The sequence below is a fragment of the Bombina bombina genome, chromosome 6 (genome assembly GCF_027579735.1).
Source record: "Bombina bombina isolate aBomBom1 chromosome 6, aBomBom1.pri, whole genome shotgun sequence".
NCBI classification, from domain to species: Eukaryota; Metazoa; Chordata; class Amphibia; order Anura; family Bombinatoridae; genus Bombina; species Bombina bombina.
Genome location: NC_069504.1, coordinates 351,749,800 through 351,769,674, shown reverse-complemented (window position 1 = coordinate 351,769,674; position 19,875 = coordinate 351,749,800). Strand labels below are relative to the sequence as shown.

The following is a 19,875-nucleotide window of genomic DNA, read 5'->3' as shown; positions in this document are numbered from 1 at the left end:
TGTCCTGGGATCGTAAGACACCGAGAGACCAGCACCTTATCGCTTTGGTCAGCGTGCTGACTGCTGAGAATGTCAGCCTGCCTGTATGCACTTTTTTAACGAAAAGTGCCACTCCACTTGTGAGTACCTGTCTTTTGGTTTATACTAAATCTTCCCACCTGTCTAGAGATATCTGCACTATGAGGCGCTCTCTTTTTCTCTTCACCATTTAGATTTCTGACTCACCGACAGCACCAAGAGAAGCAGCCTCGCCGCACGGATTTCGCCTGTCTGATTGATTGAACTTTCATAAGACTTTTATCTTATTTTTGGCATCACTGATGGACACTTTTGGGTTTGCATTATTTTATAATTATTAATCACCGTTTTTTTCACTTGACCATTTACCTTTATTTTTATGTTATAAATTGCATCACATCACCAAGTTTTATAAACACTACCATTACCATTATCAATTCCACTATATTCTACCTCAGAATCACTTACCTGTCTGAGACATAACACAAACACCACCTCAGCTTTGAAACATTTCTGTTTATTTATAACAAAAATTCTGCCACATAGATACACACTTTTTTCCACAGATTTTTTCCAAATATATTTTTTCAGTACCCAGCAACATATCTTTTCTCTAAGAAATTTTCTATATGGCGCCCCCTATCTATATTCAATAATATATATTTCCAAATCATCTATATACCTTTTGTAAAAGTTGATGTTCCTTCTGAAGGGATTCCCTCTCCAAAGATGTGGGACAGCTCCCACCACCCCATAAATAGGTTGGTATATGAGGGGGCAAACTTCGCCCCTATCGCTGTCCCCCATCTTTGGCGATAAAAATAGTCCTCAAATTTAAAGTAATTATGAGTCAAGAGGAATTCCGTCACTCTAAGTATGTACACACATCTGTCCTCGTCATACAGCATTGACCCCTGCAGGAAGAATCTTTTTGCCTCTAATCCCTTGTCACGTTGGATAGACGTATACAACATCCTAACATTCACTGTAAGCCACGAGTAAGAGTCTAGCCATTCCATATTGTGGACCATGCCTAAAAAGGTGTTTTGTGTCCCTGAGATAACTTGGGAGTGTAATCACTAGTGGCTGCAATATCTTGTCTAACCATTGTGATAGTTTTTCCAACAGAGAGCCAATCCCACTTACAATCGGACGTCCCTCTACCTTAGAGATAGATTTGTGGATTTTTGGCAGGTGATTGAAGATGGGGATGACAGGTTTCTCCACAATCAGAAACCTTGCTGTATCGTCATCCAAATATCCACCTTCCTTGCCATCATCCACAAGATGTTTCAACTCCCTCAAAAATTTCAAAGTGGGATATACTGGGTCTGATCATTTAGTTGCTGAAGGGCTTCCTGTACAAAAAAACCCTGTTCATTACAACGACCGGCCAATCTAATTACAAGATTTCTATTCTCTTTAAGGGTTAGTAATGCATCTCTCTCTCTCTCTCCTCGAAAGATTTGATCTCTTTGTTTGTGAGGTCAAGTCATTCATTTGGCATTTGAGTGCTTTAAGATCTCTTTCTACCCTTCTTTGGAAGGAAACTATGGTTTCACCCAGATTGTAAATCGGGTAAAACTTGGACTTATGCTTAAAATGGGGAAAGGCATTTGTGCCTCCTACTTCAATGGTAGAGCCTTCTTGATAAAGTGTTTCTAATGCTTGTCAATGCCTTCTATGAAAAATATTGCTGCAAAAAGGTGTATTAGATACATTAGGAAAAAAGTTCACTGATTGATACTTAAAGGAGCCTTAAACACCTCTTACATTTGTGTAAAGACTGTGCTTTGTCAAATGCTCTTTGGAGAGGCCAAAAAGCAGAATCTATAACCCTGGTTTTCAAAATGCTACAAGTTCTCTAAACCAGCTGTTTGATTTGCAGGTTACAGAATTTGATTTTAGATCTCTCTAGGGAGAGTTGGACAAACATAAAGGTGTTTAACCTTTTAGCCCAGTTAGGACAGAATACAACTTCATAGCCGTTTGGCTGTCCTGAAGCCAACAGCGCTTCCTGGATGTGATTGCGGTCTGGAGGGCATGCCTAGCGTCATAAAGACGCCCCCCCTGACCCGATCCCATAATTGAAATCTTGCGATCACATGCACAATCGCAGGATTTCAATTTGTCTACATTGGAACGTTGTTCCAATGTAGACATTATGACCCTGTCATTAAAGGGTTAATGTCCTTAGAATGATCTAAAGGGCTCCAGAATTGTAGTGTCTTACAATATAGAAGAGAACTGGGAATCTATAGACAAAGGGAACAATCTATAGACAAAGGGAACAATCATTGTATGCCTGATCAATTGATCACAAACAGCTGATGTGGATAGGTGAAATTGATCAGTCTAGCACACTGGTTTTCAGGATTGCCTTAAATGAGAGCAGGTAAAATCACCATGTTTACTAATCAGCTGATTTTTTCACCCCTGCTCCAGTTCAGATATCCTCAAAATGTGACCTTTTAGGGAGGCCTGAGTATATGTTTGAAAACCAGTGTTATAGCAGAAGCAATTAGAAAGGACAGGAGAAAAAATTAAAGCTGATTAATTAGATCTTGCAGTATTCAAGATGGGAATTATTAGAGAAAAATGCAAGTTTTGTTGGTGTCTGGTGTTAAAAAGGGATGTAGCCAGCAGGGTTTGACATCTAATTGGGAATGGGTGGTGAGTTGGTCTTATGCCTTCAAGGGATACATGGCTGTACTGATACATGAGTACATTTGCAGTGCTGGGGAAAACGTGTTCTAAAGAAGAAAAGAAGATATTTTATGCAAGGGAATTTTCAGTACCTTTAAGAAGCACCAAGGAAATCATTACCATGATTTGTGTTTCATAGGTACTATAGTTTATTCCTTAGAGTATTATGCAGGTTGATATCACAGTTGTATACATTTCACAAAGCCCCCTTAACACAAACTATACTTATTACATCTTTAGAAGACCTTTTAGTTCAAAATACCTTCTTTTTACAATCATGTTTATGTTTCTTCATTCTGGTTACCATAACAATTAGTTAACCTGCTTGTAGATTAAAGCTACACATGCTTGACTGAACCTTAGTTTTCCTATTGCATATTTACTGTCATATATTGACAATTGTAGGCTAGTCCAATATTTAACATACATAAGAAAAAAATGAAGGGCAGCTCTAAAAGTGCCTAGTAAAATGGTAATGATGAAGTGACATTAAAAAACAGATTATAAAGACACACACACACAGTGTTTTACAGGCGACATAACACTAAATACATTTTATAAGCAACTCGCCTTCAGATGCTTGCAGAGTACACTAGATTATATATATGGTAGTAGCAGTACACCCATGATTAGAGGGAAGGGCATGAAATGTATTTAGTGTCCCTTTAAGAATCAGTAGTTGTTAAAAAGTATGGAGTTCTATAAAGGCATTTGTTTTATATTTCTATAGCACACATGTACCTTTTACCACATTAAATCCTTTTTCATTTAATTAAATATTATATTTCATTCAATGTACATTTAAGTTAATAAACATTCATTTATTTTGTGTCACTATATATATATATATATATATATATATATATATATATATATATATATATATATAAAGAAAAATATAAAGAAAAATCCAGAATCCAGTAGCAACTGTATGTGGTTTATTTTATTTGTTTTCTTCTGCTTGTTCATGAACTGAGCAACAGCTTTGCTAATCCACCTTAAGTGGACAATGTGATATTGCCTGTTAGATAGCTGGGTGGGGACTGGAGCTGAATGCTGATGCATGAAACAGATACACAGTCTGATGGGGATACAGGATCTACAACAGATTGCTGCAGAAAGGTTGCTTCTAAGGATACGGCCGAGTCTGGGATTTTAATTCCTCCGTGTTTCTTCACTAAAAGGCACCTGCTCAGGCTGCGTGTGGTTCTTATACATTATATTAGTCTGGTACAAGCCGTTCATTCATCTAAGAAGGATTCTCCTTAGGGAGAGGTGGATGGTCATACAGGATGGTCTCCTGGATAATCTCCCGGCTGGTGGTGTAAGTAGGTGATGGGAAGTATGTGCTTGTGCATGAGGTCACTGCGTGTTTGCTGCCCTGCAGTGCTTTACTGCACATGTTAGATGAAATAGGACAGTTACGTGTGCGTGGGATATATAGCTTGGTCCTGTCACTGTCCTCATAAGGTTCATCAGAGTATTTCTGAATTAGTATCTGATCCTATACAAGATGAGAAATGTACTTATATATTTATAGTGGATGTTGGTTTTGTTGGATGAAAAGGCCCAGACGTTTGGATACAGGGTGTGATGACCGGATTGTTTGCAGACAGGTGTCTTATCCTATACAGTCTAAAAAAACAACTTTAAATTGGCCATTGCTTATTTTACAAGCAGAAATAAAAAAAACTGCTGTTACTTACAGGGAGAAGTTTATTATATGATTGAATGTAGTAACTTCATTTGTAAACCATAGTGATGTGAGGCACTCGCAGAAGGAAGCTTCTTTGCATTGCCAGTGGACTCTGTGTATCTGATAAATAGACAAGTTCAGGGTGCAATTATCGTATTTGTTCTAAACTTGGTTCCAAAGCTGAGGAATAGCCAGTTTCCACTTAATCTATAGATATTTTCATATAGATTATTGGGATTTTTTTTTTATTCAGATAAGAAACTAATTAGTATTATTATTTATTTAATTAGGATCACAGTGCTTGACTTTGGGCTAATTATTTGTTCTTACAAAGGTGATACAAATATTAACAGTAATTTATTTTTGAAATAAATAGCAGTTATGTGTGCAAGTCACTGACTGTTCTTTGTATGTAAATCTGGTATTGGTTTCATTAAATACAAATAAATGAATTGGACATTGTTTAGAAGTGCTGCTTACAGGTCATTGTAATTCAGTGTATGTTTAGAATTTATATTTAATGCAGACAAATTAACATGGGCTCATTGGGCTGTCTCCTTGTTGTTTTACTGTGAAACCAGGTTTAGTTTAGTCAGCAGTATTTTTGCTAGAGTGGATAAAGCTAATCTGTTCTCACAGCAGCATAAAGATAATGGGGAAATCACTTTTTTTTTTCCTTCACAATTCCTTGTTATAATTATTATTAATAAAATTAAGGCATATTAATTTAAAGGGACAATAAAGTCAAAATTAAACTTTCATGATTCAGATAGAGCATGCCATTTTAAACAACTTTCCAATTTACTTCGGTTATCAAATTTGCTTCAATCCCTTAGTATAGTTTTATTGAATTGTAAAACTAGGTAGGCTCATAAGAGCTCAGGGGTGTGCACGTGTCTTTTGTACTCTATGACAGAAGTGTTTTGCAACATTGTATAACAAAGCTACGAATACTGTTGCAAAACACTTCTGTCATAGAGTACTAAAGACACGTGCACACTCCTGAGCTCTTATGAGCCTACCTAGTTTTACTCTTTAATAAACAAATACCAAGGGATAGAAGCAAATTTGATAAACCGAAGTAAATTGGAAAGTTGTTTAAAATGGCAAGCTCTATCTGAATCATGAAAGTTTAATTTTGACTTTACTGTCCCTTTTAAGTCTTCTTTAAACTGAAAGTAAGGCCAGTTTGGCAGGTGTTAACATTGCTATGATTAGTTTATGAAATGGAGTAACATTTAGTTGAAAACTATATTTTCTTTCTCCAGTTTCATGGGTAGCACTGCCTCACTGTGAGTTCAAACTATATCCTTCTCTTAAAGGGATGTTCTAATGTAAACAAAACAAAGTGCTTTATTTTGTTAGAGCATTTTAATTTTAGACAAATTATCTTTAACTGTGTGTTTTACTCCTTTAAATGGGTTAATGTGTTTTTGAAGTTGCACTCCTGGAACACACCTGCTCCAGATAAAGATATAGTTAGACAGTGGAGCATACGCATATATGTCTACTTCTCATAGTTTTCATAGTGTATTTAATCCTTTTGCAGAAATTGGAATTTATTTAAATAAAATGCTCTATGTTTTCCCTAGAATGTAATTTTAATGCATAATGATAACTATGGGTATGACTGCCAATATTAAATAAATGCATTTATAATAGTTTTTTTTTTTTATAAGTATAAACATAATTAAAGGACATTCCAGCCAAAATTGGAATCCACGTGGATGCATTTCAGTTTTGAGTAGAAGCATTATTGTAATATATATAGCAAAAATACTTCTAATAAAAGCTATAACTGTTTCAAAGGTGTATTTAAGTATGCACCGTGCACCAGCATTTTGGGCACAGCACTTGCTCAGAGAGCCTAAGGTGCTTGTACCATCTGGTAATGATTCAATTTGTTAGATATTGACATCATAAAAGCCCCACTGGTGCTGTAAGTAGCTGCAGTATTTAAAATATTGATGCACTGAGAATATATAGCTATGCTTCACATGCAGAGAAAAATGTTAACACTTTAACAGCAAAAACAATGCGAGGAAAGAGAATCAGGCACCCAAGAGGGAAGTTATGCTTCTGAAAATAATGATGCTTTTCCATTAACGGACCAAACTTCTATAGTGCCATCTGCTGGCATTCTGTATTCACCAACAGAGTGGTGGTCCGTTATTGGAAAAGCACCACAACAGCTTTTCTTTTGTCAGTTTTTATAGCATATATATACCCAAAATGTGGATCTCAAATGCTTGGTCGGTAGATCTTAGTTGTTTGATTTCCCCACAGCAAGCCAAATCTGATGTAAAATAAATGTGTATGTTGGACACATCCACGGTGGCTTAAAAAATAAAACAGGTGTTTGTACAATTAAAAGGAAAAATCTGTTTGTGTATAGCTACATGGGGCTTGATTTATCAAGCCTCTACGGCTGCAAGTTCTCTCAAGAACTTGCTCGCTGTGATTTATCAAGCAGCGGTCACTAGACCGCTGCTTCCCTAACATCTTCGCCACCTCTATTGTGGCGAAATTCAATCTCCTCGGTCGAGTCCGACCGAGGAGATTGACAGCTCCTGCCCGCTCGTGATTAGCTGTGCGCGGGCAGGGGGCGGGATTGCATGCGATCGCAAAACTGCGGTCGTGTACAATGTTAATTACCTGCGGGTAATTTTGCCCCGCCACAGGCAAGCTGAGGCGTACAGGGGCGCATTGATAAATCTAGCCCATGGTATTCATCAGCAATTACAGTGCATACAAGTGAGAGGTTCTAAAAATGTCTAAAACTGTCATTTGCAGTGCTATGGCGTTGCACAGTAATCCAGGGCCCTTTTAAAAAAAACTCGTGGAATTTGTTGTTATTCCTTTGCTGTGGCCAATCATAGGTGCAAATCTAAGATATGGGTTTTCAAACTTGTCCTCAGGCCTCTCTAACAGGCCAGATTTTCAGGATATCAGGACTGGGGCACAGGTGAAATAATCAGCTGATTAGTAAAAGAAGTTATTAACCTGCTCTCACCCAAGGGAATCCTAAAAATCTGTGCTGTTAGCGAGTCCTGAGGAGAGGCTTGAAAACCCCTGCTCTAATGTGACTGACAATCTCAGTATATCTGTGGTATACTCTCTAAATCTTCAGAACCTCTAGAGAAGGATGGAAAGAACAATTTTCCAAGGTATATTACATTAATTTCAGGCAAAATAAATAATAAAGGCACAGTGCAATATCCTTCCACTATGCTTAAAGGGACATAAAATCCATTTTTTTTCTATCATGATTCAGATAGAACATACAATTTTAAACAACTTTCAAATTTACTTCTGTTATAAAATTTTCTGTTTTTTTGTTATCCTTTCTTAAAAAGCAGGAAGGTAAGCTAATGAGTGTGCACGTGTCTGCAGAACTATATGGCAGCAGTTTTGCAACAATGCAATTCATTAGCAAGAGCTCTAAATGGCAGCACTATTTCCTGTCATGTATTGCTTCAGGCACGTGCACGCTACCTACCTAGGTATCTCTTCAACAAGGAATATCATGAGAGCAAAGCAAATGTGATAATAGAATTAAATTGGAAACTTTTTTAAAATGTATTCTCTATCTGAATCTTGAAAGAATTTTTGGGGGTTTAATGTCCCTTGAACTACACCCTTGCTCTGCAGGATCAGAGTGGGATAGAAATCACTTTGCTTGAGTTTATTTTCACAACTTCTGTCATGTGTGTTTGTAAGTCTTGGTACGTGGTGCATGTGTTGGCAATCAGATGTTTTAGGTTTTATTTCTGCTTTTACTAATTTTGTTACATTTTCTAGAAAACATTAATTGATTAAAGGGCCACATGCACTAAATGATACTCGTGTGTCTTTTTTCCCTTTTTACAGGTTAATATTTGGCACCTTATATCCAGCTTACTCATCATATAAAGCAGTAAAGACAAAAAATGTCAAAGAATATGTAAGTTTTATATTGCCTTAATTTTTTTTATCTTGTATATTCTATCACAATGATACAAAACTGTAATGATATTTTCAGGAACAATGTTTTAAAGGCACAGTGAAGTCAAAATTAAACTTTCATGATTCAGATAGAACATGCAATTTTAAACAACTTTTCAACGTACTATGATTATCAAATTTGCTTTGTTCTTTTGGTATTGTATGTTGAAAAGCATACCTAGGTAGGCTCAGAAGACACAATGCACTAGCTGCTGATTGATGGCTTCAGCTATATGTATCTTGTGATTGGTTCGCCTTATGTTTTCTGCTAGCTCGCAGTAGTGAAAAAGTTGTTCAAATTATATGCTTTGTCTAAATCATAAAAAATTGGGTTTCGGAGCCCTTTTAAGAAATGCCTTGAAACATAACTTCTATGGGATGTGAAGGTGATTTGTTCTATAATATATATATATATATATCTCTATATCTCTCTATATCTATCTCTCTATCGTATATATATATATATATACAAAAAGGGGTACAGGACAAATGGCTACTATAAATGTGTATTTTTCCATGGAAAAAATGATCAAAATTTAGAAAATGTTATGTTAGTTTATAATTTTAATGTGGTGCAGACCCTATAAAAAAATATTCTTCAACAAACTACAAGAGGAGATGGTCCTTGTTCTCCTCTTGTAGTTTGTTGAAGAATGAAAATATATATATATATATATATATATATATATATATATATATATATATATATATATATATATATATATATAAAAGCATTGAGAAGCAGTACATTTATTAAAATAGCCAGTAGGTGGAGCTGTCCGCTTGTGTTGCTGAAATTAATCAGTTTAATCAGATCTGAGCTATAGAGCAGATTTCATAGGAACAAGATCTTCCTGTCTATAACTTAGTCCAGATTGGAATGCAGAGAAATGCAAGGGAAGTCTGTGTTGTGTGATTATTTTATTAGGTTTATAATGCTGTTTAGCAAATGGTTTTTGTTCATTTAACTTAGTTTAATTATATATTCTGTGTTGTGTCATTATTTTATTAGGTTAATAATGCTGTTTCGCATTTAAAGTCTTCATTTCAAAGCTTTTAAAATAATGTATTAGGTGTTACTTATGACAATTTTGAGAGGGGCCTGGAACCTATCTCCCTCACTTCCCATTGACTTACATTATTAACTGGGATTCAATTTACAACGGTTTCGATTTGCAACCATTCCTTCTGGAACCTAACCCCGGCGTAAACTGAGGGCTACATATATATATATATATATATATATATATATATATATATATATATATAATGAAGCTTGGAAATGAAGGGCACTCTCAAGGTGTTTTAGAGAACCACATTAATCATTTTATTCAGTGTCTCAATAGGTCATCAAAGACAGGGTCGACGTTTCGGCTCACATTAGAGCCTTCTTCAAGACAAAGTTAATCTTACTTCGGCACGTAGCCGTGTAGCCGTACTACGTGCCGAAGTAAGATTAACTTTGTCTTGAAGAAGGCTCTAATGTGAGCCGAAACGTCGACCCTGTCTTTGATGACCTATTGAGACACTGAATAAAATGATTAATGTGGTTCTCTAAAACACCCTGAGAGTGCCCTTCATTTCCAAGCTTCATTTTATATGAACTTTGAGGATTGCACCTTGGTGGTTGACATAGTGCCAAGGTTGGAGTGCTGGGACACTATATATATATATATATATATTCAGGTGTCCCAGCACTCCAACCTTGGCACTATGTGTGTGTGTAAAAAATAAAGGTGATAGTTATGCTAAATTAAGTAAAACATTTTTATAAATTACTGGGGAGTTAATCTTAAAAATCTTTACAATTCTGTTGTTATCCTTTGCTGACACTTAGCTGTTTAACCTCTTCACATCGTTAGGGCGGTCCGTGCCATCCTAATAGCGCTGGGCTTTAACACAGTTAGGACAGCATGGAACATCGAACCATATATGGCGCCCTGCAGCTTTCCCCTTTGACAAAGGCAAAGGTTCGCCTGGGAGGCGTGGCTAGCAGCGTAGGTAGTCCCCTATGATCCAATCCTGGCATTGAAATCACACTAACGATAGTTATTTCGTTTTTACTAATCGGAACTTCATTACCATGTCAACACTATTGTTCTGTCACAAAGGGGTTAACTGGAGATTACCTATGTAGGTTCAGGAGCATGCATGTCTTGACCACGTGTCTATATGGCAGCAGCATTAAAAACAGTGTTTATAACATTATGTATTGTTGGAAGCACTGCTGCCATATAGATATGTGCATGCTCCTGAGCCTTCCTAGCTATGCTGTTCTGAAAAGGAACTAAGTATTAACAAAGGATACCAAGAGAAATAAGTACGTTGAAAAAGAAGGTACAATTAAAAATCTATGGGATTCATGAAAGTTTCACTTTCACATCCTTTTAAAATTATAAAAAAAAATTTTTTTTATTTTTTTTACAAAAACAGTATTGCGTCATGTTTTGATCTTTTTTTGTGTAACAGTGTTACTATAGCAACAGACACCCTCTAATAGATTTTTTTTAAAGCTTTCTACATAAGTGTTTGAGTTCTTTGTATAAGAACACAATGTTCCCATGTCGTATTTGGAAACTAGTCTTTATGTTAATATACTTCATACGGTTACAGGCTTGTTACTTCAGCCACATATATTTCTATGGTTTCATTTTTTTGTTCATCTCTGATAATGACTCTTACATATATAAAGGGATAGTGTACTGTAAAACTGTGCTCACCTTAATTTGTTTCCAATTATTTGTTATACCAGCTGAGTATTAAATATAGGGAAAATTGCTCCTTATTGTTTACTTTTGCATGTGAAATAGCATTTTTGCTCATTAAGGCCCCAACCTATTGTTCTCTAGAACATGCCCATTCACGTTGGTTTAGCCAGCAGAAAGAGCAGACTTGTTATGTTATTTTATCTATATACACATAGACCATCAGTTGAAAATTAAAATGTTAGTACCTATCAGTGCCACAGGTTGGTTTCTGCTGCTCTCTATTGTTTTATTGCTTTTCTGTAGAGAGCACAACAGTATTAATATTTTCACTAAATGTTTCAACAGGCAAATTCAGTTATTTCAAATGACAAAATAAATGTAAAGGAGCAATGTGAACAATTAATTACACTCCAATAGATAAAATGGACTTGTGGGAAACATTAAAGTGGGACATGTATATCACAGTGCCATTTTAAAGGGACAACTTGTAATTACAAGGCATTTCTGTTGCAATAGATTAACATATCAGTCAAGTTTAAACATTTATAAAAAATGAACATCCATTTTACTACAATTTTGTAATAGCCAAACTCCACCAGCAGTTGGCATTATTTGGAGGAACCAAACTGTGCTTCAGTCTTCAGACAACAAGTCTAGTCACAGTCATAAAGTTAGTATAGAATGCATTGTTTTGCAGTTGTTAGTTAAATTCAATTAGTGACAGATATGTAGCAGGGTTAACTGAAGTCTGTAGGGTGCATTTCAAGTTCAAAGAATTAGAAAATCCTCTTTTTTGCTCAAGTAAATGTCATAAAAAGGGGGCAAAATAAAAATTGAAACTGTTTTGTGAAATTGTTTCCTAACGCATAACTAAACATTTGAAACCGTTGACTGATAAAAAGTGTTGTAGATCATTACTATATAAAGGGTTAAGCAGCCTTACACAGCTGAGGCAGCTGCAGGAAAATACTAGTATGGAGATGTCATTTGAATTGGTTTGTGTAATATAATTATAAAGTGTTCATGTAATTTCTTTCTTAAAATACAGGATTTTGTTCCCAGCCATAGCATCGAGATCACAAATAGGGATTAGCAGGTGTCTTAGTCACAACATAAAGCTTTCTGCTCATTACAGCTGGAGGCACATAATATCCTATTGGTTTATACATAAAGCATGGAATGTACAGAATTAACTCTTATGTGACCAAGTAGCTTATTGTTGATGATATCTTGTGCTGCTTCTGGATTAAATGAATCAAAACTTGCTGCTCAGCAACTGGTACCTAGTTAAATATGTTGACCTCTTTCAGGTGAAATGGATGATGTATTGGATTGTGTTTGCCTTTTTCACAACTGCAGAAACTCTCACTGATATAATCCTTTCATGGTAAGTAACTGGATGCTATTTGTATGTATAGTGAGCTTGTTATTAGATCAGGGTGTTCAGAATGCTAACAATTCTTAAAGTATTATTAATGTACTGATAACTGAAAACTTACTCCAGAGTTCCGCAGTCTTTTGTTTTCTTCTGGTGTAAATAAGGAACTAACCCTAGTTATAAAATACCTTCATTTTAATTTGGGTTAAAGACAGATCTGGAAGTAATATTTACAATTTAGGTATTTTAATTAATATATTGCTGGTGTAGATACCTATGCAGTAGGTGTTTGTGTGTTTATATTTTAATTTCACACACTTAGCAGATTATTATTTTTTTTTTTATATGCAAAATGTCCTGTCTATTTTGGAAATAGTGAATTAAAATTCAGCAGACGTATTTGTTTTCTAATAGGGCTTAATACACTACACTTTGGTAAAAAATAAAGCGAAACAGTAGTCTGAGAGATTTGTTTTGCATTTTTTACATAGGAAATAATGTAGTATTTAAAGGGACATACAAATTCTAAAATTAAAATGATTGTGAAAGTTCAGTGCACTTAGATCTGTGCAAATCCAGTTTCTAGTGTGTTGAACTTTCACAAGAATAAATGCGGCTTTGAAAAGAGCCAAATCCCATAAGCAGCCACTGCCTTCTGCATTTGGATCCTAACAAAGAATCTAAATGCACACCTGTAATTGCTACTAAGTATATGTACATATACATTTTAAATAAAGGATACCAAAAGAACAAAGTCAATTTGTTTATAAACATGAATTTTAAAGTGTCTCAAAATTATGTGCTCTGTCTGAATCAATTATCAGGAAAGTTAATTTTACACTTCATGTCCCCTTTTAACTGTTTTGTGCATAGTTAATGCATAGCTATAAGAAGGCTTGTAATGCAGTGGTTTATTTTCACAAAGATAACTCATTTGGCTGTAATTTGTCTTGGTATTTTCCAGAGAAAAATTGCCAGTTAATCAGTTTAAAGTGATTGTCAATCCTAGCAGTTGTAAAACGCTAGGATTGATCATTGGAACAAATAAAGGAGACTTTCAGTCATGAAGTACAAAATACTTTATGCTGAAAGTGCCTTTCTTTGTTTCAAGTCTTTACCACACTGAGCTGCTCGGGTAACCCACGGCAGAACGCTGTTTCCACCTCTTAGCCAATAGCCGTGCGGGAAATCTGGCTTGGTGCCTGCTGGAACGCACAGCTATTTGAATACAGAACAGTGCAATATGGCTAGCAAAGCTATTGGTTTAGAGATGGAAACATCACCTCAATAAAAAAAAAACGATGTGCCGTAGACAGCCGGAGCCGCTGAATTTAGCGAGGAAAGTAATGACTTAAAGTCCTATTTTGTTTTAGTTATTGTAAATCCTAGCGTTTTTAAAATGTTAGGATGTACCATCACTTTAATATAACTTTTTTTTATGAATATATAATAGTTTCATGGACCTTACCTGACCACCTGACAGACTGAACAGGGTATTATTAACTCCTCAAACATGTTATCCTTTTTTATATCCCTGTATCCCTAGTGCTGGTATGGTATGACAATGACAATGAAACAGCAATAAAGAAATGCCCACACAGGCAAAGACTTATTGCTAGTGGGGCAGGGTGCACTAATAGAGCCCATATCTCAGCCTGGACCATGTAAAGGATATGCTCCCATTATTTGTCCATTTAGGAGGCTGGCGATTGCTGTCACTTGTTTGCCTAAGATGCAGGTGAACCTGTGGATACCATAAGGATTTTTTTATGGAGAAGAAGGGGGCTGTTATGGATCCCCTATTTCCTTTGCCTGCTTTACTTAGAGAGCCCTCCCTTTAAATATGGAAATGCTTTAATTTGATATCCCCTAAGCCATATAGTGGGACATGAAAACCCTGTTTGGGAAGAGGTGATCCATCTCTTTCCAATGAAATGTCTCATGTCCCCATCATCATTAGTTGGTAATTTACATTGCAAATCACAATCACCTCCCTAATGTGTTTACTGTATATGTGCATTGTTTCCAAATTAGCACATATCCTCTAGAGACAGCATACAGCACATACACAAAATACTGTCTTTCAAATGATGGGTGTCTAAGGCCAACCTTCAAAATAAGAATTGTGCGTAGATATACATTGAGATGAAAATGCTATGGTAAGATATTCTATTTCTACGCATGTGCAAGATGGTGTAAAGCGGCAAATATTTTTTTCTTCTAATTTTCTATTTGAATTTTTTCGTTGAATAAAACTTAGGTATAGAATCCTAATTTTTCCCTTTTCTTTTAAGAAAGTGTACTGATTGAAATGTAGAACCACAAAATATGTGTGTTCCTATATTCGAGTATTTCTGAAAGCTAAAGTTATATTGTAGAAATCCTTGGTGTATTGAAAAATCCAAGGTGTGAGCTGGGTAAGTACCTCAGAAATTGCTGGGTAAAAGTGACCCTTAAGTTTGCATATTTATTATTCCTTTTAAAATAAGGTACTGTATAAAGATATCTGAGAATGCCTCGCTCTATATCCAGTATATGATGTCATTATTTATGTAGGGTCATTGCTGGGAAGCTTCCAAGAAAGTATCTGCAGAGCTGGTGATAAAGGTGACTTTGTGATCACAGATAACGCTACAGCAAAGTCTTAGAGTGATCGTCTATCGATTTTATTGGGATAATGTGATTTAATCAATGCCACTATGTGAAAGAAAACATAATTTATGTAAGAACTTACCTGATAAATTAATTTCTTTCATATTGGCAAGAGTCCATGAGCTAGTGACGTATGGGATATACAATCCTACCAGGAGGGGCAAAGTTTCCCAAACCTCAAAATGCCTATAAATACACCCCTCACCACACCCACAATTCAGTTTAACGAATAGCCAAGTAGTGGGGTGATAAAGAAAAGAGTAAAAAGCATCAACAAAAGAATTTGGAAATAATTGTGCTTTATACAAAAAATCAAAACCACCATAATAAGGGTGGGTCTCATGGACTCTTGCCAATATGAAAGAAATGAATTTATCAGGTAAGTTCTTACATAAATTATGTTTTCTTTCATGTAATTGGCAAGAGTCCATGAGCTAGTGACGTATGGGATAGTAATACCCAAGATGTGGAACTCCACAGAAGATTCACTAGAGAGGGAGGGATAAAATAGCCATTTTCCGCTGAAAAAAATAAATCCACAACCCAAAATATAAGTTTATTCTAATAATTAACAGAATAAACTCAAACATAAGCAGAGGAATCAAACTGAAACAGCTGCCTGAAAAACTTTTCTACCAAAAACTGCTTCCGATTGAGCAAATACATCAAAACGGTAGAATATAGTAAATGTATGCAAAGAAGACTAAGTTGCTGCTTTGCAAATCTGATCAACTGAAGCTTCATTCTTAAAAGCCCACGAAGTGGAGACTGATCAAGTAGAATTAGCTGTAATTCTCTGAGGTAGGGCCTGAGCCGACTCCAAATAAGCCTGATGAATCAAAAGCTTTAACCAAGATGCCAAGGAAATGGCAGAAGCCTTCTGACCTTTCCTAGAACCAGAAAAGATAATGGACTAGAAGCCTTCCTGAAATCTTTAGTAGTTTTAACATAATATGTCAAAGCTCTTACCACATCCAAAGAATGTAAGGATCTCTCCAAAGAATTCTTAGGATTAGGACACAAAGAAGGGACAACAATTTCTCAATTAATGTTGTTAGAATTCAAAACCTTAGGTAGAAATTTAAATGAAGTCTGCAAAACTGCCTTATCCTGATGGAAAATCAGAAAAGGAGATTCACAAGAAAGAGCAGATAATTAAAAAACTCCAAGAAATTGGTTTGTCTAAATAATGCATATTCTCAAACGGAGGAACCTGCAAAGCCTTCAAAAACAAATGAAGACTCCAAGGACGAGATATTGATTTAATGACAGGCTTGATATGTACCAAAGCTTCTACAAAACAGTGAATATCATTAAGCTGTGAATTAAAATGGAAACAGCAGAGATTTGTCCCGTCAAGGAACTTGCAGACAAATCCTTTTTCAAACCCTCCTGAAGAAATTGTAAAATTCTAGGAATTCTAAAAGAATGTCAGGAGAATTTATGAGAAGAACACCATGAAATATGTCTTCCAAACTCGATAATAAATCCTCCTAGAAACAGATTTACGAGCCTGTAACATAGTATTAATCACTGAGTCAGAGAAACCTCTATGACTAAGCACTAGGCGTTCAATTTCCATACCTTTTTTAAATGTAATGATTTGAGATCCTGATGGAAAAAAGGACCTTGAGACAGAAGGTCTGGCCTTAATGGAAGTGGCCAAGGTTGGCAACTGGACATCGATCAAGATTCGCATACCAAAACCTGTGAGGCCATGCTGGAGCTACCAGCAACACAAACAATTGTTCCATGATGATCTTGGAAAAAGAACCAGAGGTGGGAAGATATAAGCAGGTTGATAACACCAAGGAGCTGCTAACACATCCACCGCTTCCACCTGAGGATCCCTAGACCTGGACAGGTACCTGGGTAGTTTCTTGTTTAGATGGGAAGCCATCAGATCTATTTCTGGAAGACCCCACATCTGAACAATCTGAGAAAACACATCTGGATGGAGCAACCACTCCCCCCGGATGTAAAGTCTGATGACTGAGATAATCCACTTCCCAATTGGCTAAACTGCGGTTAATATCCCAGGTATAGACAGGAGCTGGATTCCGTCCAAGCAGGTATCTGAGATACTTCTTTCATATCTTGAGGACTAAGAGTCCCTCCCTAATGATTAACATATGCCACAGTTGTGATATTGTCTGATAACAAATGAACGGTTCTTCAATAGAGGCCAAACCTGAAGGGCCCTGAAAATAGCACAGAGTTAAAAAATATTGATTGGTAACCTCGCCTCTTGAGATTTCCAAACCCCTTGTGCTGTCAGAGATCCCCAGACAGCTCCCCAACCTGAAAGACTTGCATCTGTTGTGATCACAGTCCAGGTTGGACGAACAAGAGGCCACTTGAACTATACGATGGTGATCTAACCACCAAGTCAGAGAGAATCGAACATTGGGATTTAAGGATATCAATTGTGATATCTTTGTATAATCCCTGAACCATTGGTTCAGCATACAAAGCTGGAGAGGTCTCATATGAAAACAAGCAAAGGGGATTGTGTCTGATGCTCCAGTCATGAGACCTAAAACTTCCATGCACATAGCTACTAAAGGGCATGATTGAGCCTGAAGGTTCCAACAAGCTGAAACCAATTTTAATTGTCTCTTGTCTGTTTTTAATTAAATTTAAAAATAATGAAAAAAAAAAAATAAAAAAAAAAAATAAATATATATATATATATATATATATATATATATATAGTGAGGTTTTTAAAACATAACATACACACACATATACGTACTTACATATATATATATATATATATATATATATATATATATATATATATATATATATATATATATATATATATATATATATATATATATATATATATATATATATATATATATATATATATATATATATATATATACACACGTCTGGGTATTCCCATGCTACTTTTCCTTTAAGAGGTGAAAAACACCCGTAAATATGCATGTACAATTTAAATCATTATATGGCCCTAAAAGGCACTAAACTCTCCAGGACAGCCTGATGCACGTTTTGCAAAATAGCTTTGTCAAAGGCAAAAGGCAAACCTCAACTCCAAGTATTTGTTGACAATCGTAACCAATCACAAGTCATCAGGGAAAACCAATAAAATCCATCAATACAGTTCACCAACCAAATGTGTTGTCATATTCCCAACTACACACCCATATCCAATTAAAAAAGACTGACAAATAATAGTGAGTAAAAGCTGTTTATATAGTCCTATGGTCATTGGAAAACCGATACAAAAATATGTAAAAGTGTACGAGAATGTACTAGGTAATATAGTGTCAATCAGTAAAGTGTATGTAACAAAATAGAATCTCAAAATCCACAATGCCAGCAAAATATCTGGCAATACGGAAATGATGACATCATCTGGGCATCTGCCCAAATTGCAAGAAATAGCCTATCAGAATGCATTTCAATACGCTTCACTGAGTTACCCACGCAGGGGTAATAAACACAGTGATGCGCAAGGACACCGATCCAATCCCGTCTCACAAACCATAACAGCAGCGCAACAGAGAACTCTGCACAAATAATGATGTCAGTAGCACATCCACCCCAGTAACTCAGTTTGGTCAACCATAACACCTCCCAGTGTGTTTCACTTACAGGTAGATTACGAGTTTTGCGTTATGGCTTTTAACGCTGAAAAAATTTGCAATTTCAGTGTAATGGCAGTAACGCAATATTATGAGTCGTGTCGTTGTTGCTATACCGCAAGCATTTTAGTGCAGGATTTTCATACAGGTTGTGCGTTGAGGCTAAAATGCCTGCATTACAGCCTATACCGACACGATCCAACAAAAATGTTTCACAAAACTCATAACTAAACTGTTACAAGGTACACTTACACCCATAAACTACCTATTAACCCTTAAACCGCCACCGTCCCGCATCGCAAACACTATTTAAATATATTAACCCCTAAACCGCCGCTCCCCAACATCGCCGCCACTATAATAAAGTTATTAACCCCTAAACCTCCGGCCTTCTACATCACCGCTAATTAAACCTATTAAGCCCTAAACCTCCGGCCTCCCACATCGCTGCCACTAAATAAACCGCTGCAATCCTGCATCGCAAAAACTATATTAAACTTATTAACCCCTAATCCACCGCCCACAGCTCTTTTACCTAAAATAATTACAATGTCCCCCCTAAAAGTAAATCCCCCACCCAACCAACCCCCCAAAATAAAAAATCTAAGTCTTAAAAGCTAAGCTACCCATTGCCCTTAAAGGGGCATTCAGCTCTTTTTCACTGCCCTTAAAGAGGAATTCAGCTCTTTTACAAAAGCCCTAATCTAAAAAAAAAAAAAAAAAAAAAAAACACCCCCCCAAAAAAATAACACTAACGCCAGAATATCTACTCACGGTTCCTGAAGTCTGGACATCCATCTTAATCCAGGCAAATACGCTAAACACCATTATTACTTTGTATTTTTTTTACAGGTAAAAGAGCTGTTTAACTTAGGGCAATGCCCCACAAAAGGCCCTTTTAAGGGCTATTGGTAGTTTTATTGTAGGCTAGGGGGTGTTTTTATTTGGGGTGGGGGGGCTTTTTTATTTTTATAGGACTATTAGAATTGGTGTAATTGTTTTTATTTTTGATAATTTCGTTTATTTTTTGTAAGCTTAGTGGGGGAGTTTTTCCCGTAATTTTAGTGTTTATTATTTTTTGTAATTTTTATATTTTTTTTATATTTTTGCAGTACT

The 19,875-nt window shown here is 36.0% G+C and overlaps 1 protein-coding gene across 1 annotated transcript in view; it reads left to right on the top strand.

The window, feature by feature from the left end:
• The first annotated feature begins 3,933 nt into the window (after positions 1-3,933).
• REEP2 (receptor accessory protein 2) overlaps positions 3,934-19,875 on the top strand; it is a 178,437-nt gene continuing 162,495 nt past the window's right edge. Inside the window, exons 1-3 of the mRNA XM_053719819.1 lie at positions 3,934-4,048; positions 8,291-8,363; positions 12,423-12,499. Of these exons, the coding sequence (XP_053575794.1) occupies positions 4,017-4,048; positions 8,291-8,363; positions 12,423-12,499 (182 nt within the window). The 5' untranslated portion in view covers positions 3,934-4,016. The remainder of the gene's footprint in view (positions 4,049-8,290; positions 8,364-12,422; positions 12,500-19,875) is intronic.